This window comes from Oryctolagus cuniculus, chromosome 4 (genome assembly GCF_964237555.1).
Source record: "Oryctolagus cuniculus chromosome 4, mOryCun1.1, whole genome shotgun sequence".
NCBI classification, from domain to species: Eukaryota; Metazoa; Chordata; class Mammalia; order Lagomorpha; family Leporidae; genus Oryctolagus; species Oryctolagus cuniculus.
In genome coordinates, this window is record NC_091435.1 from 79,585,664 (window position 1) to 79,609,534 (window position 23,871).

Genomic DNA, 23,871 nt, shown 5'->3' on the forward strand with positions numbered 1-23,871 from the left:
GGCGCTAACAAGAGACGAGGAGGAGACGAACACTCAGCACCAGGCCAGGCACATGGTGTGTGAGGAACAGCACGGGGGGCAACATGGCCTGTCTGTAGGCTGCGCCTCTCCAAGGGTGGGAGCCTCCCACGGACTGAGCACCTCAAGGCAGAGGGAAAGCCCCCTCCCTCCTCTCCTCACCCAGAGAGGACTTGATGGGGACAGTGACACATGGCGAAGACACAGAGAGGCTGCTGCTGTGGGCCCCTGCGTATCACACTCCGCCACGCCTGGGGACCCCATGAAAGGAGGGCCCCCCACCTTCCCACACACACACACCGAGCACCGTGCTCAGCACCCCAGCTCCTCAGAGCACAGAACACACGAGTTCCCTCATCTCCGGGACATTCCCCACGTGCCGCACCTGCAAACCAGGCAGCTTCCCCAAAGCCTTCCTCACTCCAGGGGTCTGGAAACGTGGCATTCACAAAAACTCAGAGGCCACCACGTTAATCCCAGCAGAGAGAGGCACATTCCTCTAAGACCACCTGTTGCCTACTTCCTGAGAGAGCTACAGGTGGGAGGAGGGGGACAGCAGGTGGGACAGCACAGGCCACAGGGCACCGACAACTGGCACAGTGCACCTGCATGGCTGGCCCAGGCTCCTGGGCATCTTGGCCACTGCAGCCTGCTAAGGAAGAGGGCTGTCCTCCAAAGCCTGCACCCAACTGCGACCATTCCTCCCCAGCACACCTGCCCCAGCCACCGCCTCCAGGTGGGACCTTGCAAGTGAGTGAATGCCCCTCCCCTTTACTCCAGGCCTCATCCTAAAAGGAAACTAGAGGGGACCCAGAGAGTGTGAGAAGATGGGACATTCTGTATCCTTCAGTCCTCATCGGTTTTTCCTCCCGGGCTGGGGATGGCTTTCTTTTTACCCCCTGGAGAAGACACGGTGCAGCAGTCAATGGGCTAGAAGGCTGTGAGACACAGGCTGGGATTGTGCACACGGACCTGGCCACAGCAGGGAGAGGCCAGAGGGCCTCCCACAAGCTCTCCCAGCTGCCCGGACACTCCAGCATGGAAGCAGAGGGCAGCTCCACCCCATACCCAGCAGGGTCCTGGCACACCTGCCTGCCAGGGAAGCCACCGGATGGGGGCCTTGGAGGGTGCAGCTGCGATCAGCCCACAGACAGCAGGTGGGAAAGGAGCAGGGGCAGCGACACCCCCGGTGGGGAGGGTGTCACATGGTGACTAACTGGCTTTTCTAGGCCATTGTCACCAATGCTGAAGAAATATTCCACTTTAAAAATAAATGTAAAGTGAAATCCAAAATTAACTCTCCCCAGATAACCTCTTCCAAAGAAAGACCACATCACGATCCACTTGTGGCCCTTGGTAGTGGGCTGAAGTCGAGGATGCCTCCCTGTCCTGGGCCGGGGTGCTTTCCAGGCCTCAGTCCCGCCAGCCGCTGCTGTCCACTTTTCTCAGGGCTCTGATGGACAGTTCCACTGCAGAGCCCAGGGACTGCAACAGGAGCATCCTGGGAAGGAAGTGACCTCAGGGCTCACAGGAGGCGGATCCCCGCAGAGGATGGCCCCCTCACCTTGCCCATCACCTTGCTTGACTTTCAGTCTTTGCCACCTGATAGCAGGTGCACCCAGGGAATCACCAGCCAGTCCTTTGCTGTTCACGAGCTGGAGAGCTGGAGAGAGTGCAACAGTGCTGCCTGCCTGCCTGCCTTGCTGTGCAGCTGTGAGCAGATTCATCCAGTCTCCCAGCAGACACTCAGTGAGCACCTACGACAGACGGTTCCAGGTCACCCTGGTTAGAGAGAGACTCGCAAAGGTGACCGAACACCGACAGCAAGGGAGGTGCGGCCACAGGTGTCTTAACGGCCTCTACCCACTCAAAAGTGAAAGGTCACGCACAAAAGCAGGGAGGGGGGAGGCCGGTGCCATGGCTCACTTGGTTAATCCTCTGCCTGCGGTGCCGGCATCCCACATGGGCACCGGGTTCTAGTCCTGGTTGCTTGTCTTCCAGTCTAGCTCTCTGCTGTGGCCTGGGAAGGCAGCAGAGGATGACCCAAGTGCTTGGGGCCCTGCACCCACATGGGAGACCAGGAGGAAGCACCTAGCTCCTGGCTTCGGATCAGCGTAGCTCTGGCCGTAGTGGCCATTTGGGGGGTGAACCAACGGAAGGAAGACCTTTCTCTCTGTTTCTCTCTCTCACTGTCTAACTCTGTCAAATAAAATAAAAATAAAAGTAAAAAAAAAAAAAAGCAAAGAGGGAAGAGTGAGTACGATTGATAGGCATTCGTTTATAGCAAGCAGACCTGCAGGAATGGCTAAGACAGTCGGCCTAGCTGTCATGGGGAGCAGTCATTTCCTAAAATATTCCTGCAGTTATGATGGCCCTGCAACAGGCCGTTTATCGAGCCCTGTTTGGGGTTAATTGCCAGTGATAAGAGCAGCATAAATACACCCAACCACAGCCTCGTCTGACAAGGTTGTAATGCCCCAACCACCAACCACCAACCACCAGCCGAGCCCTCTTCCTCTATCACACGCCTGCAGTCCTTTTTAGTGGCTGTCTCTCTTCCCTGAATCACCACAATAAACCCTTTGGATAGAAACAACCTGCCTCTCAACAGAGCCATAAATCAGACTGGGTGTCATGCACAGACCCCCCCACCTCCCTCCGCTGAGAAGGGCCGGCTCAGGCACCAGTTCTCAATCCTGGGGAGCAACAGGGTCTCCAGGAGCTCCCCAGGCCACCCCAGAAAAGCCCGGGCACCGGGATGATGGAGGAACTCCTGGACATGCCTCCGCTCTGCATGCCTGGGGCTCTGACAAGTTCCTAAGCCTCAGCTCTGGGCACTGGCGGTGAAAAATGGAGACTGACACATACGCTGTAATCCTGGCAATGAACTAGAGGAAGCTTAGAGCGGCCGCGGAGACTGCCAGCACGGGGGGCTGCTTCAAGGAGGCCAAGGAATCCCTTCCGGAACTTGTGCACAGATCCAGACCTACACCAATCGTCCTGACATCGTGACCTACCCAGGCGCTCTGGTCCTCCCCTCCACCCCACCCCGGCTCCCAGCTGCAAAGAGGGCAGTGAAGAGGCAGCGGGCAGGGAAACGGGCCAGAAGAAAGGTGGGAAATGAGAGGCGATGGGCACACCACAGCCTCCCTGAGCTCACCTGAGCCCACCCATCCTGGCAAAAACCCAGTACTTCTGAGGCCAGGCCCCAGGCACAGGGCCAAGGGCCAAGGCAGGAGCACCATGCCTTCTCCCCCAGGGCTGGCCAAAGCAGGTCTGCAAATCAGCAATGTTGAACCCAAAGATGGCTAGGAAAGCAGACCAGGCCCTGCCCTCAGGGAGCCAGCAGTCCAGTGAGAGACAGAGAAAGCAGCCCCCAGGACAGAACGAGCAAGCAGCCTGCGTGCAAAAGAGGATGTTTCCAGTTCACACCCACAGGGCCAGAGGTTGCCAAGGCCTGCACTGCTCACCCAAGACCTGAGAGGGCAGAGCGGAGGCACTTCCCAGCTGTACCGCCCACAGGGAGAGGCCGGTGGGACAGAGGGGCCCCTGCCACGTGGCATGTGGAGACGCGTGGGGGGGGGGGAGGCTTGGCCCTGTAAGACTGCGACAAAGGCAGATAAACGGCCTTCCTCTCCCAAAAGAAGATGTGAAAAATCTCAAAAATCCATTTGACACAACAGTTTCATTTCTCTGTAGTCCAGCAGAGAAGAGTGCCAGGAACAGAAGTGGATCTGAAACAGGGCTGCTGGGTACCCGGGCACTTTCTAGAGTATTGCTGGTGTGGGGGCATTGGGTTTTGAAGACATCCGGGAAACACTTTGGTAAGCACTGACCTGTACCTCCTGGATGCTGCTCTGCAGAGAGACCCCAGGGCTGACCTCCAGGGCTGACCCCCCATCCCAAACCGAGCAGCCTCAGCTCCGGAGCTAAGCAACCCCAGCGTCACTTCTGATCCCTCTCCTGGGGCTCGGTTCCTACTCACCATCCAGAAAGACATCTGGGCACCCTGCACAGGCAAACCATGATCCCAGGTGTCCCCTGAACACTTCAGCACAGTATCACTGCAGGCTCAGGAAATGACAATCCATTTAATGCCCTCCTGAGCCAGAGGGAAGAAAGGCTGTGACAAAGGGGAAAAAAAACCAAACACAAACAGCTGCCTACCCAGCACTGGGCTTGTGGCGAAAAGAGCCCCAGGGTTGCAGGGGGAAATCTGGACCTGCCCTGCCCAGCAGCTCCCAGGCTGCCGGACGAGCACTGTAACCAGAAGAAGGTCACTTAAACTCTCCACACCTCTACTTCTGCCTCTCCAAAACAACACCACCAGCAGCACAGGGGGCACTTCCAGCTTCCAGAGTGTCCTCACACGCACTAACTGGTGCGGCCTGCCAGCCAGGAACGTAGTGTGCCATTCACAGGGGAGGAAATGGACTACAGAGAGGCTGAGGCAGCCCGGCTGGAATCATGCACAGAGTGGTCCCCTAGGGCCCCAGCTCCCATCATTCCTTTGCCACCTATGACATGCTAATCTTGCGTAAAGGTATTTGAGCCTCCTGGCTGGTATCTGAGTTACTGTCAAGTCCAAGTCTTAACCGTGAGAATGCCCCTGCTGCAACCCTAAAGAGTCTGGGTGGGCCTTGGCATCAGTATTTTCTCAAAGCTCCGTAGGGGACTCGAAGGGGTCCCCAGGATAGGAAGTCCCTGGCCTCTCGCCCTCGCTTCTCCTGAGCCCCCTCCACCACTCATACGACCATGGAAGGGGAGACCCTCAAGTGGCTCCGGGCCTGGGTCTTCCACTAATGGGTGGCAAGCCCCACTCTGCCCAGGGCATCCTCTGCTGCCTTCCCAGGCACATTAGCAAGAAGCTGGATCAGAAGCAAAGCAGCCAGGGCTCAAACTGGCACTCAGATATGGAATGTCAGTGTCGCAGGCAGTGGCAGTGGCTCCACCCCCTACAGCACGCCAGCTCTCATCTGGCTCATGTATGAGTTCCTCTTACCAAGCCTCTCCAAGAACCTGGCAGCCCCTTTAGTCTGCACAGTTTCTTACAGATTATACCAAAGCAAAAATGCCCCGAATCAAGGGACCTCGTTTCTCATCTAAGAAAATTGGTTTTTTAAGGTCATAAGTTGCACTGCCACCTTGTAATAGTAGCTTAGAAACCTAAACTTTCCAAAAAATAAATAAATAAATTAATTAATTAAAAAATAAAGAAATCTAAAGACAGGTCAGGGAGGGACAGGCTCCAAGCCCACAGGTTAAGCCATTGGTTAAGCCACTGTTTCCTATATCAGAGAACCTGGGTTCAATACCCAGCTCAGGCTCCTGACTCCAGCTTCCTCCTAATGCAGATGCTGAGAGGCAGCAGGTGATGGTTCAAGTAATTGAGTTCCTGTCAACCTATGCCAGAGACTTGTCCTTGTCTCTCAAATACATTTTAAAAATATTTTTAAAATGTGTGGCTTTCTGTGTCCTCTCTAGGTTTGCTCTCTGACCTGTCTTCATTTATTTATTTTTAATAAACACTCTCTTCTTGAGAAGCAGAGAAGGAGACAGACAGAGCTCCCAACTGCTGGTTCACTCCCCTACATGCTTGCAACAGCCTGAGCTGGGCCGGGCTGAGGATGGAGCCAGAAGCCAGGAATTCAGCCCAGGTCTCCTACATGGGTGGCAGAAATCCAATTACAAGAGTCATCACCACAGCCTCTCAGGGTCTGCATTGGCAGGAAACTGAAGTCAGGAGCCCAAGCCAGAAACTGAACATGGGACCCAACAGGGAACATGGCTATCTTAACCACTAGGTTTACAATGCCTGTTAACCAGTGTGTGGCATGCGGGGTAAAACCACCGCCTGTGACACTGGCATCCCAAATAGGCTCCAGTTCAAGTCCCAGCTGCTACACCTCTGATCCAGATCCCTGCTAATGTGAAAGGAAGAAATGGAGGATGACCCAACTGCTTGGGACCCTGCAACCCATGTGGGAGACCTGGAAGAAGTTCCCGGTTCCTGGCTTTGGTCTGGCCCAGCTCCTGCCATTTCAGGAGTGAACCAGCAGACAGAAGACATCTTTCTCTCTCTCTCTCTCTCTCTCTCTCTCTCTCTCTGCCTTTCAAATAAAAAAGTAAATCTTACAACAATAATAAATCTTTCAAAAAGATGCCTTTTAAATTTCACGTCATTCTTTTAGTCCAGTGGCAAATATTCGCTGTCAATTAGGAAAGGGGCCCCAGGCAGAGCTGGGGTCTGAGGCGGACCATGGAGCTCTGCACTTGATGCATTTCCGTTCCCTCCTCCACGTTCAAGCCAGCCGGGGCTTCTCCACTCTCCAGACTCCCCAGACTCCCTAGAAAAGACCCTGGGACAAAGACTCAAGTGCAAGCTGTTGACCTGGGAGGCGACAGCAGGAATCACTAGAAGGGCTGGAGAACAGAGACTGGTAAGGAAAGAAAGCCGAAAAAGGGAATTCGGTGTGCTATGGAGCCTTTTATATCACTGTGAACAACTATAGCTTAATCGTCAGGGAGACCACAGAGAACTCAGGGCTGAGAACCGGATGTCCCGCCCCAGGGGCGTTCCTCCACCAGCACCAACAGCCATTGGTTGGGAGCTGCCCGTGGGGGCAGGAGCTGCCCAGCGCCTCTGCCCTGTGCTACCATCAGGGTCCCAAGTTCAAGGCCAGAGAAAGCTCTCAGGTGCTAAGAACGACGAGTCCAGTTGGCATGAGCCGAAGGTACACACACCCAGGACATGGGTGGGCTGCTGACCCTCCACGCGCTGTGTGACCTCGGGGAAGCTACTCACCTTCTCTTACCCCCGTGGTATAAAGGGGTAGGAAGGGCTTCCTCACAGGGTTGACCGCAGGATCGAACGAGGTCACACAGGGAAGGGAGGAGTGGGCGCCAGGCTGACTGCAGGAAAGACTCAGTGAAAGCTCACTCCTGCAACCAGTACTGCTTAGCAGCATCCCCCTGGGGGAGAACCGGCATGGGAAAGGAAGAAGGCTGATCTGGAATGCCCATGGCCACTTCCCCAGGGGCAGCCACACACAAGTTCTAGAAAGACATCCAGGGGAGCCCGGGCTCTGCAGAAGCCCAAGCTGCTCCGGTGTCTGATGACAGTGGAAATCCGTCAGAGAGACCGAAACGAGATAAAGGAGGCATCTGCCTGGTTCCTTCCAGCCCTATCATTTCACTCACTAAAGGATTTCTGACCCAGATGGAGAACGAGACTTGCAAACAGGCAGCCAGCCAGTGCCGCCCAGGCAGTCTCCGTCCCAAGGGAGGAGAGCCACCAAACACACACGGGCAGACGGCGGCAAGGGGGCGGGAGCGGGAGAGCTCGAGGCACTGTGGTCTCAACGTGTGTTCCAACACACACGGGTGTCCCCACCTGCCCCCAATCTGTCCCTTGAAAAACTGATCCTGGGGTCAACCGCTGGGATCAAGGCTTCATGCCACATCCCCTCCTGACAAGCTTTCATGCACATTAACATATTGAAAGTTTTGAACTTTACCAGAATTCTGTTTAACTCAGTACTGCTGTCCTTCAGTATCTGAAGAAGAGTGGTTCTAGGATCCGCCTCAGATACTCCCCAGGGATGCTCAAGTCCCTTATATAAGACGCACTAGGGGCCACCACTGTGGCGTAGTGGGCTAAGCTTTTGCCTGTGGTGCCGGCACCCCATAAGGGCACCAGTTTGTATCCTGGCTGCTCCTCTTCTGATCCAGCTCCCTGCCATGGCCTGGGAATACAGTAGAAGATGGCCCAAGTGCTTAGGCCCCTAAATCCACATGGGAGACCTGGAAGAAGCTCCTGGCTCCTGGCTTTGGTATGGCCCTGCTCCAGCCATCTGGGGAGTGAACCAGCAGATGGAAGACCTCTTTCTCTTTCTCTCTCTCTCTCTCTGCCTTGCCTCTGCCTCTCTGTAACTCTGCCTTTCAAATAAATAATTTTTTTAAAAAAAAGGAAGAAAGAAAAACACAGTAGTAGGTGCCAGCATTGGGGAGCAGCAGGGCAAGCTGTCACTTGAACTGCAGTGCCAGTTCAAGTCCCAGATGCCCTGCTTCTGATGTAGCTCCTGGCTGGGAAGGCAGTGAAGGATGGCTCAAGTGCTTGGGCCCCTGCCACCCACGTGGGAGACCAGGATAGCACTCTTGGCTTTAGCTTGGCCAGGACCTGGCTGTTATGGCCATCTGGGGAGGGAACCAGCAGATGAAAGATATCTCCCCCCCCCCTCTTCCTTCTGTCACTGTGTCTTTCAAATAAATAATTTTTTTTAAATGCAGTAGTAGGGAGAGACATCTGGTGTAGTAGTTATGCTACAGCTTGGAACACCCACATCCTATATCACAGTGCCTGAGTTCAAGTCCCAGCTCCATTTCCAAACCAGTTTGCTGCAAATTGCACCCTGGGAAGCAGCCAGTGATGGCTCAACTGCTTGGGTCCCTGCCATGCACATGAAGACCTAGATGAACGGCTCAGCTCCAGGTTTTAGCCTGCCCAGGCCTGGCTATTGCAGGCATTTGAGAGGGAACCAGAAAATGGAAGATCCTTCTCTCTGCCTTTCAAGTAAATTAAAAAAAAAAAAACAACATTTAAAAAAATAAATTGTAGTATTTGCATATGATCTATTCATATCTTCTCATATACTTACGTCATCTCTAGATTACTTAAAATACCTAATACATCATAAATGCCATATAAATAGTTGTTATACTGTATCATACAGAGAATAATGACAAAAGAAAAACGTCTGCGCATGTTCAGTACAGACGCAATTCTTTCCCTGAAATTTTTTCTAAAGGCTTATTTTATTTATTTGAAAGACAGAATGACAGAGAGAGACTGAGAGAGAAAAATCTTCCATTCCCTGGCTCAGTCCCCAAATGGTCCCAACAGTCAGGCCAAAGACAGGAGTCAGGAACTCATCTGGGTCTCCCACAAGGGTGACAGGGGCCCCCTGGGCCATCTTCCACTGCTTTCCCCAGAGCATTAGCAGGGAGCTGGATCAGGAGCTGAGTACATGGGGTGCTGGCATCACAGGTGGCAGCTTAACCAGTTGTGTGCCATGACACCGGCCCTTCCCCAAATAGTTCCAATCAAAGGTCTGCTGAACAGGTAAGATGCTGACCCCACAGATGCAGCCGACTGCATTTGCCACACTGATTTGACACAGATTGTGTGTGTGCGTGGGAAACAGCTACTCACATCCCTGCAAGAGACACATCTAGAGGGGCGGTCTGGGCTGAAGACAGTCCTGGGAGCTGGGACCCCGTCCGAGTCATCTCTGCAATCCCACGGTATAGCACAGTGCCTGGAACGCGGTATGCACCTGACAGATCATGACTGTCTCAATGAATGGGGAAAAGCCGGAAGCATGACTTAATGACGGCTTTAAATCTGTGAGCAGTGTAGTATGGGCAGAGCCAGGCGGCAGCTCTGTGTCTAAGGCGGCCCACATTTAACACTGCGGCAGGTGGTTTGGACGACTGCAACCCACCAACACAGGCTTCCAAGCCACACCACGTGCCGCCTGCTGTGGAGGTGGCCGTCTGGCACCTCGGCACAGCCCGGAGGCCGCGCACGGGCATCCACCCACGGCCACCTCTTCACTCATTCGCTCATTCATTCAGACTCTCACTGAGCACCTACTATGTGCTGAGCATGGGTCGGGGGAGGCACTGGAGACCCTCAGGACCCCTTCCAAAAGTCAAGAGAACTGTGGAGAGAGCACTCTGTGATAAAGCCCAGGGAGCTCCTGGGGTGTTCGGGGGAGGGGCCCGAAACAGCAGCTCATGAACCCTGCAGCTCGCTCCCACAGCCACCCAAGGGGTGGAGAGGAATGAAGGCCCTGGCCCACACTGTCGTGAAGAAAAGGAGGCTGAGAACATGGTCAATCCACCATCAGAGAGTCCTGGCATAGGGACCTCACACGGCCTCACTATATCTGGTGGCAGTGGCATAGAGCTGTCCCCTACAAGCAGCTGAGTCTGCTGCCACTCACCAACCAGCTCACCCTGGCCTGGGACCACCAAACAGCTACTCCACCACTCGCGCTGGCCTTCAGTACAGACCAGAGATGAGGCCAAAGAAGTGGAGATGGTTGGCCCAGGAGGAGAAGTAAGCTGCCAGCAAACGGGGTGACCCCACTAAGAGACCACTCGTCCTCCAAGCCGGGGGCAATGCTGTCATTCTGGGGGAGACTAAGGCTTAGCTGAGGGTGGGTGTTTGGTGCAGTGGGCTCAGCCGCCACTCCCGACACTCTGGTGCCATGTCAGAGTCCCAGCTCCTCCACCGCCGACACAGATCCCTGCTAATGTGCATCCTGGAAGGCAGCAGGTGATGTCTCAAGTACCTGGGCCCCTGCCACCCACACGGGAGACCTGGTTGGAGTTTCTGGCCTTGAGCTTTGGTGTGGCCCAGCCCGGGCTGTTGTGGGCATTTGGGGAGTGAATCAGCAAAAGGAGGATCTCTGTCTCTCTGCCTTTCAAATAAAAATAAATATAAACAAAAATTAAAGAAAAAAATGAAGGCTCAGCTTGGTGGTGACTGAGGGTGACCTGGACCGGCACTGAGCGGGTCATCCTCCTGCCCACCAGGAATAACATGGGGGCCCCTACTGCCTCCAGGGAAGGCCAGGCTGGGGCGACTGGTCCACGGGAAGACCAGCGCCACCCGCGCCTTCACACAGGTGCTCTCTCTGGGGACCATGACGGTGACAGGTGTGAGATATACTGTCACTTCAGAGGCAATGCCCTGGGTCCAGATGCTGTGGCTCGTGTGACCACACTGGAAAAGGCCTCAGTACTGACCTGGGCTAAATGCACACTGTTGAGTTTTTCATAGAAAAAAGAACAACAAAAATCCTCCTCCACGCCAAAAAGAAAACCCTCCTGGAGCAAAGGTAGTAGGGGGTGGGGGTGGGAGTGGGAGGTATTACAACTGCATGCTGGCACCCGAGGCCGAGGCCGGCCTAAAGAATAAAGCCTCTGCTGTCTCCTGTGTTTGTTTGTCTGCCCCATTCTAGTGACTGCATCCCATTGTTCCCAGAGAGCATCCCCGCCCCCACTCCCAAGCCCTTCCCCTCCCCACTCCCACAGCTCCACTCTCTCCTCCTGCGCTTAAGTCCCACCCCTCCCCACACCATCTCCTAGGCCCTAACTCTTCCCCATCTCCTGTCCCTACTTTGTCCCGCATCTCCTCAAGCCCCGTAATCTGTACCATCCACTCCTGACCGGAGCCTCCGTGGTGCTCACAGGTATATGCCAGACAAAGAAATGAACACACCAGGAGTTAAACCTACAGCCACCTTTCCACTAGCTCCCCGCCCCCAACGATGAGCCCAGACTTCCGCGCAGGTGAGGAATGTCTGGGGCAGTGCAGAGTCGGGAGGCGGGCACCCCTTCAGTCCTGGTTCAACACCAACCAAGTCTTCCAGATCTGCGTCCTGGCCTCGGTACACACTCAGCAGCTGCATCTGGGTACCTCCTGTCAGGTCTCTGTGTATAAAGGGATTTTGCTTCTTTAAACCCAGGTTGGGATGGGCATGGTGACAGGACACCCCAGTGGACTCTATGAGATGCTATGCTGTAGAAGACACTGAAACACAGAATTCTAAGGTTGTGTGTGACCACAGAGCCACCTTGACCAGTGATCCCAAGCTAGATCCAAGCTGTTAAAAAAAGAAAGAAAGATCCATTCCTGGGCTCCACCCTAGATCTTTGGAAACTGCATCTTCCTAATGGGACCCAGAGTCTGCATTTGTTCAAAACTTTCTGCGCAACCATGGCGAACTAAGATTAAGAATTCAGTGATAGGCTGCCGGCACCGTGGCTCAGTAGGCTAATCCTCCGCCTTGTGGCGCCGGCACACTGGGTTCTAGTCCCGGTCGGGGCGCAGGATTCTGTCCCGGTTGCCCCTCTTCCAGGCCAACTCTCTGCTGTGGCCAGGGAGTGCAGTGGAGGATGGCCCAGGTGCTTGTGCCCTGCACCCCATGGGAGACCAGGATAAGTACCTGGCTCCTGCCATCAGATCAGCGCAGTGCGCCGGCCACAGCGCGCCGGCCGCGGCGGCCATTGGAGGGTGAACCAACGGCAAAGGAAGACCTTTCTCTCTGTCTCTCTCTCACTGTCCACTCTGCCTGTCAAAAAAAAAAAAAAAAGAATCAGTGATAGGGACCGGTGCTGTGGTGTAGTGGGTAAAGTTGCCGTCTGCAGTGCTGGCATTCCATATGGGCACTGGTTCGAGTCCTGACTGCTCCACTTCTGATCCAGCTCTCTGCTATGGCCTGGGAAAGCAGTAGAGGATGGCCCAGGTGCTTGGGCGCCTGCACCTGCGTAATAGACCCGGAAGAAGTTCCTGGCATCTAGCTTCAGATCGGCGCAGCTCTGGCTGTTGCGGACATCTGGAGAGTGAACCAGCGGATGGAAAACCTCTGTCTCTCTCTCTCTGACTCTACCTCTCTGTAACTCTTTCAAATAAATAAATCTTTAAAAAAAAAAAAAAAGAATCAGTGGTGGGGGCAGGCGCTGTGGTGCAGTGGGTTAAGCCACTACCCGTGGCACCAGCATCCCATACAGGAGCTCAGGTCCCAGCTGGTTCAGTTCCATCTGCTCCCTGCTACCACGTTGCCTGGGAAAGCGCCCCATGTTGATGTGCCCTGTTCAGGTGCTGGCTACTCTGTTTCCATCCAGCTTCCTGCTCTATGGGCCTTGGGAGGCAGCAGGGGAGGACTCAGGTGTTTGGGTCCTTGCCACCCACATCGGGGACCTGGATTGGCTTCCAGGGTCTGGGCTTCAGCCTGGCCCTGCCCTGGCTATTATGGGCATCTGGGGAGTGAAAAGATTTTTGTCTTTCTGTCTCTCTGTCTTTCTGCCTTTCAAGTGGAATAAAATTTTTAAACATTAAAAAAACAAGAATGAGTGATATGGTGACCCATCTGGTAACTAGCCTGGCAGGTGCTGCCTGGGTGCCACTGGACACCTCTACTGACAGAGCAGACTACTCCAGGGGACGTTTGGTTGGACTGCTGCAAACCCATTGGCTAGAAAAGCAGGACTCTGTCCCTGTGTCCATCGCTTTGCTCCAAACATTCTCATTAGAGCAATGGGAATCATTGAGCCCCTCCTCTGTGACCTGATGACAGGGGTCCCAGCAATCACACTTGGCCTTGCTCCTCTCATCCCTACTTGATATGCCCCACTCTCTCTCCATCTAACAGCCCCCATTCCTTCAAATGTTCTCCCAGAAGTCAATTTTTCCAGTCCGCTTAACAAACTGGTCACCCTCCTCTGAATTCTAGAATCAGAGTATTTCATTCGAGGCTTCAATCCTAACACTCCTATGAGCTCCCAAGTGTGGGCTCCCATTAAGTTCCCTTGTATCCTAACCAGAACCTCCAGATCTCGTTCTCAAAGCTGAACAGAAAGATCTTCCCTGTCCTGCATTTGGACATCGCCTTAAGAGGAAAAAATAAAGTAGAGCTTTCCAATTATCTCCATAATTTTCATATTTGGCCGAGAAAAAGAACACAGATCCTGCCCTCCATGGGCAAGCTATGCTCATCTGACAAAGCATGGATAAGGGGGGTAACATGCTAGACTATCACTTACATAACCGTACCCAAAAGATTTATGGGCACAGGCATGTTGGAGCCCCCAGAGCAAAGTTTCCATTCCCAACACAGGCCATGCTCCTGAGAAGTAAGTGGCTTTGGGCTGGGCCCACTATAAAACAAATAAAGTTAACTGAGCCAGCAAGCTGGGGACCAGAAGTAGCCAGCAAGACGCAGGCACAAGCAAGGGAGGCTCCCTCCTCAGGTGCCCCTACCTGCTGCTCCCACCTTTGATTGAACCCAAGGAGGCAGTCCCATTCACACCACCCACACCCCTGAGGTCAACAGGAGGCCCCTCATCTGCTACCACTGTAGCCTCGGAGGGAGGAACTTGTGACCAGGACCCTTCTGTCTGCACAGATTTCCTGTCCAAGCTGATTACATTGATTGTTTTTCCAATTTTTATTTATTTGAAAGAGAGATAAAGACACAGAGAAATCTTCCATCCACTGGTTCCTCCCCCCAAATGCCCACAACAGCAGAAGGCAGGAGCCCAAAACTCCATCCAGGTGTCCCACATGGGTGGTGGAGACCCAAGACCTTGAACCATCAGCTGCTGCCTCTCCGGATGTGCATTAGCAAGAAGCTGGATCAGAACTCAAACCCAGACACTCTGACATGGGATGAGGGCTTCTCCAATGGCAGCTTCGCTGCTGCACCGAACAGCCGTCCCTACCTATGCTGATTTCCAAAACTCTTCTGCAACACTGGGCAGGTTCCCTGATGGGGTTTAACACAGCATCTGCGTCCTCTTTACAGACAAACAAGGGCACACTCACACTGTTCTGTGTTCCACAGCACACAGACCTCACGCTCCTGCTGACAGAGCAAAACCTACATCTACGTTTTAACAATGACCATTCCCGCAAATACAGCCGCTGATTCCCCACAGGGATCCAGGCACCCTCAGATCTAGAAGAACCCCCTACCCAGGAGCCCTGCTAACACTCTACCCCCTCACCCCCACCCCCGCCCCACCACCTCTTGTGCAGTCCTCCAAACACCATCTCCTGGTGGTTGGAGAAGGAGGCAATACAATCGAAAACAATTAGCAAATATAATTGGCAAACACAATTGGCCTGGAGGCAAGACAAGCAGACCCTCCCCTAGCTGCAAACTCAAGCTGCCCCCACCCCACCAGGCCTGCTGCTGCGGGGGAGAGCACAGTGAGCAGATTTCTCCTGTACCGAAATGCAGGTGATAGGGAAGTAACTGTGTCCTCTCCATGCCGCCCAGCCGTGCACAGGGGGCAGCCATAGAGACCCACCAGACAGGCCTCTAGGCCAAGTTCCAGAGCCAGGGGTGGCTACTCAGCAGGGCTCAACCATCTGCTAAGCAGGTGGCCAGCACAAAGACTGAAAGGAGAGGCTGGGGAAAGGGGTCCACTCAAGGGGCACCCCTAGTCTCACTATAGAAGTGGGGGTGGCAAGTACATCCAGGGTCTTCCCTGAGGAGTCAGAGGTCAGAGTCAGAACACTGACCAAGACCCAAAATGAAAAAGGCCAACTGCCACGGGAACCCAGCCACCAGCCAGGAACAGAGAGGGCAGAGCTACACCCATCTCTTTGCGAAGCTAACACAAAGGCTTCCTGAGGCCCACTTCCATCACCCGGGGCCAGCCCACCGCCAGACAGACGGACATGGGCACACGAGCACTCACACACGCACGCGTGCACCCCTGGACGGCCACGGCAGTGGATTCTTAGTCTACATCCCCACCCCCATCCGTGCCTTCCTCCGGGCAGCAAACACACGTGCTCACAGTCACAGAACATCACCCACACAGTGCCTGTGCCACTCTGATCGCTGGAACAACTGGTGACAGCTATGGGTTCACACAGGCACACGGGAAGAAACACAGAAATAAGGAGCTGAAGAAAGATATGGTAGAGCAAGCTCAACCAGCTCCTCCAAGCCCACAGGGACGCACAGGGGGTCAGAATCGCCTCCTTAGAAACCAGGTTTCTGAGGTTCACTGTGTCTGTGTAATCATAACAACACCCCACTCTCGACTTTCCAGAGAACCCTTCCGTGCGTGACGGCCTGCTGAAGTAGCACTGGCCCCACCCCACCCACCGCCCAGACATGTTTTCTCCAAAGCAATCTTTAACAGCGAAGCACAGGTAATAGTTGTGTGAGCGTGCTTGTTTGTGCGTGAGTGCACACAGAGCTGTCCGTAGCAGAGTGGGATACAGCCAAACAAAAGTGAGGTTGCCATGGCAACAGGCTCCGGCATCCTCGCAGCCTATTAACACAAGTGAGGAATGTGTTTGGCAGATGCTCGAGTGTTATTTATGGTATGGGTGTAGCAGAGGGACTTCTGACAGGCAAAGGAGGAGCAAAAAACACTCCCCATGATGCTCCTACTGTACCCCAGCGAGGAGAGAGATGACCGTGAAGGCAGAGCAGGCAGGAAGGCAGGGGAGAGGGGAGGTGGGCAGAGAGCAACAGGGGTCCAGAAGGGGAGGGAAGAGAAAGGGAGCAAGAGAGGGAAGGAGCAGGCAGGGAGAGAGGAAGAGCAGAGGAGGAGGGTGACGGATGCCAGGGCAGGTGCAAGAGCCAGAGACATGGGGCAGGGGTGGGCGGCAGCACCCCACAAAGCAGGGTGCGCCCCTGGCCTCTCCTTTCTCTCTTGAGTGAAAACCAGCAGGAGACCCTGTCAAAGATTTTTCTCCTCCTAACTGGACCACAGAGCTGAGTCCCCCCCGCCCCCCGCCATTCGAGAAGGCTGGGGAAGAATAAAATACATAGGTGAGCAATGATGGGGAGCATCTGGGCTGGGGTAGAGGTGCAGCTCTGCCAGAGAAGAAGTGAAGAAACACCCGGGACAGTTTAGTGAGGACCTACTACGTGCACACGGCATAGCGGAAGGGCTCTCCCACGGCTCTCACACTACAAACCATCCACCGACACCCCTTTCCCGGGACACACATCTTCATCAAAGAAAGAACAAGGCATCCGCTGCAAGCCACCCTCAAAAGGCTGCTTGGCCAGGGGAAGCTGAGGCTTAGCTTAATGCTGGACTGTCCCACTGACACGCCTCGCCACCCTGCAGAGTTTACTCGAGGAAAACAAATATTACTTCAGGCATACTTAGAAAGGTAAATCAAGTACAAACAGAAAAAAGATACCATTTTCTCTGAAGCCAGGGAAAGAATGTTTGCATTCCCTTGTCTTGGACTGTTCATAACAAGCTCCGCTATCCCGAGACGCAATGGTGGGTGTAAAATGCGGTGTAAATCCACCCCAAATCCCACAACCACGCAGAGGCCTAAAGACCACAATGAATCAAAGGCAGCCTGGGGTGGCAGCGGCTGGCGGCTGCTGCAGTGGCACTGCTATGCTAAGATGGAGCTGGGGTGCCCCGGGTTTAGCACCCCTTTCTTAGGCTCTGACTCCAACCTTGTGAAATCCCACAATCTAAGGTTGTCAGGGGCATGATGGGCCCCTGTGTCCCAAGTCCAGCTCCGGAAGCACGCTGAGCTACACCAGAGATTTCTGCTGCTCCACATAGAAGTCATGCCTTCCCCCAGCCAGGAACACACCCCAGAGACAGAACACCTGCGTGGGTCCAAAGAGCCGGGGCCTTTATAAGCACTACCCAGGGCAGTAACCTTTTGAAACCTCTCAAAAGGTCTCAGTCTCAGGTTCAAAGCAGATCTCCGAAGATGTTTTTCCTTCTGATCCTAGATCGGAACAACTTCAAGTTAGCAGCAACAACTCCACCCACTGCACTCAGGAGACCACAAACTGGCAAGCGGTTCTTGCACCCCTACTAGGCACACTGTTCTAGGGCAGAGGAGGAAAACAGACGTCCTCGGGATTCCCACATCTGCAGTTACTCGGAACAGGAAGCAAAACCAGCCGGCACTGGAGAACAACTAAGTGCTCCACTCTGTGCCTCTGACTCGAACAGCCCGGCGTGGCGGGGCAGACGGAGAGGCTCCTTATAAGAAGTGCAGCCTGGGGCGCAGGACGCTGCGAGTGGAAGCAGCTTGGATGGTTTCTGGAAGAGGGACCTGGGGTCTGGAGAGCTTGCAAGCCCGCTCCCTCAGTCAGAGCACCTTGCAGAGTCAGCTAGACCAGCGCCATTGTTTCGGGGGTAGTACTGAGTGGAGAAGTCAGGGGACATGAGAGCAGCTCAGATGGACACAGCCCTCCACGGGGCCAAAGACCGAGGGAGGGCATTAGCAGCAGGAGGAGGCAGCCAGTCGCGATGGGCTGCCTTGAAGAGCCTCTCTGAGAGGGGCTGACGCCAGGAGGGGAACTGGGGTGTGCAGTAGGCTCTGCAGCCAGAAGATTTGATCTGGCTGCAGCAAGGGCCCTGTCAGCGGAGCAGGTGCAAGGCAGCAGGCCCGCATGGGGTCATGGAGGAGGCCTATGCAACCACAGACACCAGGACCTCCGCTGGGGAGGTATAGCTGCCAGCGCAGCTGTCTCTTGCTAAGGTCACCGTGACAAGCAGGCCCCTCTCCCCGTTAGCCAAGGCGAGGTTTATTTCCTCCTGAATCCCCACGTCCAGGCTGGCCCCATGAGTCCCAGCAGGACCACAAAGCCCCTGCCTCAAGCAATGACCAGGAGCCCTGGCACAAGACGCTCAACACCAGCTCTGCGTTCCCACCAGCACCACGTTCACCTCGGCCAATCCGTCCCATCCTTGCTCCAGGCAGCTCTGGGACTTGGCCACTTCCGCAATGTTAACAAACTTTCCAGGCCTCCTTCCGGTGCCACCTGATACCTCCAGCTCCCAAGCCCCCGACCTCCACCTTCAGCCTGGGCAAGGGGTGCCCTGGCTTTCCCCTCCCCTGCCCTCCTAGGGGGTCCAGCCACTTTGGTTAGGGACCTGACAGATGCTCAGAAAGACTTGAGGCCTCTCTGCACATACTTTTCTCCTGCAACCTCGTTCCTCACTCCCATCCCCACAACGACGGTCACAGTCTGGGGCCTCGTCTGCCAGGCCAACAGAGATTGCAAACAATGCAAAGGCACTTTTTTTTGGTCAATGAAACTGCTGGGGCCCAGAGGGGGTTAAGCAGCCGCACCTATCGGGCTCTTTTCGCCACTGTAAAGGGTGCCCGCCCGGCCCCTTCCCGTTCCTCCGAGTCAGGCCGAGGCCCGCCTGCCCCCACATCCAGTGCCTGTGGCCAAGTGGGGCCCTACCTGCTTGAGCAGGAACCGGTCCTGGGCGTTGGTGCGCAGGGCGATGGCCAGGTGCAGCGTGGACAGGAGCACCCCGCTGAGGACCGCAGCCCGCATGCGCACAGGCAGCAGCGTGTAGATGGTGTAGATGAAGAACACGGTCCACCAGATGCCCTCGGAGGCACTGCGCGGCTGGGGCAGCAGCAGGCCCACCACCTGGACAGCCAGCACCACGGCGATGAGCGCATAGCAGGCCAGGCCCATGTGGTCCTGGTGGAAGGCTGCGCGGTTGCACAGCACGGCCATGACGAGGATCACGCCCACGGCGGCCGCCAGCACCGCCAGGTAGGGCAGCTGGAGTGGGGGGCGCGCCGCGTGGAAGGCCAGCATGACGAGGCACACGAGCACCAGCACGGCCATGAGCATGGTGAGGCTGCTCTGGTTCAGGCGGAAGAAGTAGCGCTGGTACAGCCGCTCCAGCTTGTCGGACGGGAACTTCTTGGAGCGGAAAATCTGCAGCAACGCCAGGCAGCAGGCGCCCAGCGACAGCACCGCGCCGGGCCCGTTGCTGGAGTCCGCGGAGCTGCCGCCATCCTCTGCCCCTTCACCGCCCTCGACGGCACCGGCCTCCAGCTCGTCCACCGCGCGGCCCTTGCCTCGCCGCTCCTCCAGGCCTAGCTCCACCGAACGGGGGCGCACCTCCGTCCCGCCCGCCGCAGCGGCCGCCGCCGCGGAGCCGCCGCCGCAGCCGCCGCCCGCAGGGGGCGCCCGAGTGCTGCCCCCGCCGGCCGCGCCCCGCCGCTGCCGCCGGCTGCCGCGACCGCAGTCGTCGCCGCCGCGCTCCTGCCAGGCGGACTTGGAGCGGAAGCTAAAGCCGAAGCCCCCGGCCAAGGGATCGTCGCCGCTCAACGGCGGCTCGTCGTCGTCGTCGCCGCGCCAGCGGCTGGCCAGGCGCTGCTGCTGTTGCTGCTGCTGTGGGGTCACCGCCCCCCCTGGTTTCTTGGTGGAGCCGCGAGCAGAACCCCCGGGGGCGTGGGGGTAGCCATTGGCACGAGAGTCGGCCTCCCCCCAAGCTGAGCGATGTTCGGGGCCTCCCCGGGACGCCGGCGCCGCCGCTGTCTGCGCCGCGTAGCCCGGAGGGCTCACGCCTTTGGAGCCGGACATCCCCCCCTCGGCCTCTTCGTCGTCTTCCTCCTCCCCCGGGGGCCGGGCCGGGGGTCTCCAAGGGGAGGGTGGACGGCCGAGCAGGGGGACCAGGCTGGGGTCACACGTCGGGGGCGGCCCAGGGCCCTGCGCAGCAGCGGGGCATCTTGGCACCCCCGTCCTGAGCGGAGGAGGAGGACCGCGGGAGGGCGAGCGGGCAGACGGGCGCAGCCCCGAGGTGGGAAGTAGCTGCCAGCCCGTGCAGAGCGTCCCAGGTCCGAGATGGAGTTGGCTCCGAGCGGGAAGGAGAGGGGGGCCGCAGGGACGGCTCGGGCCGCTGCGCCGAGCGCAGAGAGACGTCCGGACTCCTGAGGGCTCGCGTGGAGCTCGACGAGGGCCGGAGTGGCGGACAAGGCGGGACGGAGAGGTGTCCTTGCGGGCGGCGCCTCCCTGGAGCTGGCAGTGCCCGGGCGCGGCGCTGGCAGATGCCGCCTAAGCGGAGCGCAGCGGCTCCCGAGGCGAGGCGGCGACGAGGGCGGCTCGGCTGGGGTCCCGGCGCAGAGACGCGGCGGGCGCGCTTTCCTCGCGGCGGACTGGGAGTGACTGGGAGGTGCGGGCGCCAGCCAGCATTATTTTCTTACGAGGGGTGGGGAGGTGGGATGGGGGGGTGGGGAGGACGGGGGAGGGGGTGGCGGGCGGAGCAACAGCTCCGGAGCCCCGGGGGGGAGGGTCCTGGAGCCCGGGGAGGCCGTCGCCCGCATCCCTCACCTCCCGCTGCGAGAGTGGGAGCGTGGCTCCCGCGAAAGCCGAGCCGAGCCTTCGGCGCGTCGGCGCAGGGGGCGGGGGCGAGGACCGGCTCCTGCGGTGCGGCCCTGCCCCTCTCGCCTCCCGCTCCCCCTCGAGCGGGGCCGGCCGGGACCCGCGGGCCGGGAGGGCGGTCGCGCCGGCTCCGCGAGCCCCGAGCTGCTCCGGGCCGCCGGCTGCGGGCCCGCGGCGGCCGGGCACAGAACGGCTAGGCGGAGAACGGAATCCGGCGCAGCGCCGCCGCCGCTCGGCCCCGACGCAGGCTGGCTTCTCCCGGCGAACACAGCGTCCAGAGAGCGAGGGCCGCGGCTCAGAAGCAGCCGGACGAGGGGAGCCCGCCGAAGAGCCGCGGCGCCCCGGGGGCGCTCCGGGGGGGCCCGCAGGAGCCCGGCTCCGGGCGCGCCATGCACGCCTCGGGCCCTGCGCCGCTCCGGCCGCTCGCGCCGCTCCTCCCCGCTCGCCCGCTCGCCGCCGCCGCCGCCGCCGCCGCCGGAGCGCCCTCCGCATCCCCTCCTCCCGCCGCCTCCCCGCCCCCCGCGCCGCTCGGGCCTCGGCTCACAGCGACGCGCGGCTGCCTCCGCCCTCGGCCCGGCCACGGCCCCAGCCCGGGCACCCCGCGGGCATCCTCAGGCCCGGCCGCGGGGACCCCGGCGCCCCTTTCTCACCTAAAATGCTCGCCGTTCCCCTCCCTCCCTGGCGCCCGGAGCCTCGTCCCGCCCGCGGTCCCTTCGCCGGACCTGGGGTTGGAGGGGGGGAGCGGGTGCGTGCGGTCCCCCCGCCCCCGACTCGGGCTCCCGCGCCCCGGTCCTAGCGCCCCTCTTTTGTATCCCCCTGGACTCCCCCTCCCCCTATCAGCCCAACTTCAGCCGGGCGCTGCGCCCCCTTCCCTGGCCCGGCTCGATTGGCCGCTGCCTCCGCTGTCAGCCTCGACTCCGGCGCGCTTATTGGGCGATTCTCTGGCCCGGCGGCCGACCCAGCGGAGGGTGTACCGGGCTGGGGGCGCCTGGCCGCGGCTACCGCGTGGAGCTGGAGCCTGGAGCCCTGCAGGGGCCAGAGCGGCCCAAGAGCCAGGCCCGGAAATGGCCGGGGGAGATGCCGCCCGAGGATCCGTGAGGCGCACGCAGGCGGTGACTGCAAAGATGGAGATGCCGGGGACGAGGCGGCGGCTGCCAGGGCCGGGCGGACAGGAGCGCTCCGGTGGGGAGTTACGGAGAGAAGGCCCCACCTAGCACCAGGGGACGCCTGGCATTTGTGAAGAGCTCTTTGTCTGGACCTTAACAAAAAAAAATCTCCTTTGTTTCTGCTCAGTCACCCAGGGCTGTGACGAGACAGCGCCCCTGTGGTGTTCCCAGTTGACAGATACGGAAACTGAGGCTCGGAAAGCTTTACCGACTTGCAGGGGTCGCCGGGCGGGGAGGCAGCGTTAGCAGTAAGGGCGCGCGCCGCGCAAGGTGCGGGACCGGAGGTGAATGGCCGGCTGCTCCTGCCGGACACCCCTGTGCCCCCGAGTTACCCTGCTGGGGGCTCTGACAATCTAAATCCCAGCAGAGGTTGGAGAGCGAACCGCCCCAGGGGAGGAGGACCGGCTTTCACTATCGCCTGCTTCATCCTCCAGCCCTGTCCCCAGAGCTGCCTGCAAGGAGACTCCGGGTCTGAGTGAGCCTCTCTCTCTCTCTCTCTCTCTCTCTCTCTCTCTCTCTCTCCTAGTCCTCTCTGTGTGCAGAGTGCAAGAGATAAACCTTGCCAGAGTTACAGACTGGGAGGAGAAAAATTCCAAGAGATCTGAGTAAACTAACCCTTGAGTAATCCAACCTTTGAGTAATCCCCGATTAGCGAAGCTGTAAAAAGCAACATAAATTTAGTCAACAAAGATTCTCAAGCACTCCCCAAGTGCCAAGCCCTGTGGTGGGTGCTCCCAGGATAGAGAAAGGCCCGAACTTGGGACCAGGAGCCGACCAGGAGCCAGGGAGGGGGAGGAGCCGGCCACCGCCCGCAGGTGGAAGCAAGGCTTGGTGTCGGACACAGGGCCAACGCCCCTAGTCAGGTGTTCTGAGCAGGTTCAGTCGGTGTCCAGCAGGGAGGCCAGAGTAAGAAACACAGAAGATGGATTGGCATCCTGCAACCACTGTGTGTCCGCAAATATTTTCGTGTCGATGTCAAAAGCCAAAATCATGAGAAATTTAAAGATCTCAGTTGGCTTTTGTTTGCAGTTCTGGAATCGGGCGCCACCTCCTTCTGTAAAATAGAATGTGTTCCGATTAGCTGAGCAGGAGAGATTAGCTTTATAGGCAGAAAAGACTGGAGAGAGCAGAAACAGCACAAAAAGCAGATTGGCCGTTTCACAGTTACTTTCCCGGTAAAGGTTAGAGCGGAGGGGGGTTCCTCGTCGTGCAAGCTAAAACTGGCCTGTCTTCTGCCTCTCTCTTCTGGTCCCTGAGAAGGTCACGTAAGCCACTCCCTTCTGGTTTGCTGGTAAGTACCTTCAGCGTGAATGACTCCATTTTGGTTTGCTCTGTTGGATCCCATGCGGGAGATTAATCCAAACCAACAGCCTCCTAAAAACTGTATTTAACGTCAGATACCCATTGTGAAAAAAGTACAAAGACAGGAAAACAGATTTAGAAAATCAGAGTTTGCCCAAGGGAGTGGGCATTTTAGCTTAGTGGGTAAGACACCCATATCCCAGATCAGTACCTGACTCCGACTCCTGACTCTGGCTGTCTGGGAGGCCGGGTGATGGCTCACATCCTCGTATCTCTGCTACCCACATGGGAAACGGGATTGAGTTCCAAGCTCCCAACTTTGACCTTGGCCCAAGCCTACCCATTGTGAACATTTGGAGATGAACTGGTAGATGGGAGCTCTCTGTCTCTCTGCCTTTCAATAAATTAGTTAGAAAAAATTTTTTTCAGATTTATTTTATTTATTTGGAAGTCAGAGATACAGGGAGAGACAGAGAAAGAAAGAGATCTTCAGTCTACTAGTCACTCCTCCAAATGGCCACAATGGCCCCAGCTAGACAAGGCCAAAGCCAGGAGCCTAGAACTCCATCGGGTCTCCCATGTGGGTGACAGGGACACAACTACAAGGGCCATCTTCTGCTGCTTTCTCTGCAGCATTAGCAGGAGCTGGATCAGAAGCAGAGGAGCTG

The 23,871-nt window shown here is 57.2% G+C and overlaps 1 protein-coding gene across 1 annotated transcript in view; it reads right to left on the reverse strand.

The window, feature by feature from the left end:
* ADCY5 (adenylate cyclase 5) overlaps positions 1 to 20,521 on the reverse strand; it is a 163,512-nt gene extending 142,991 nt beyond the window's left edge. Inside the window, 1 exon segment of the mRNA NM_001082628.1 lies at positions 18,795 to 20,521. Coding sequence (NP_001076097.1) covers positions 18,795 to 19,937 — 1,143 coding nt within the window. The 5' untranslated portion in view covers positions 19,938 to 20,521.
* Between the last annotated feature and the right edge of the window lie 3,350 nt (positions 20,522 to 23,871).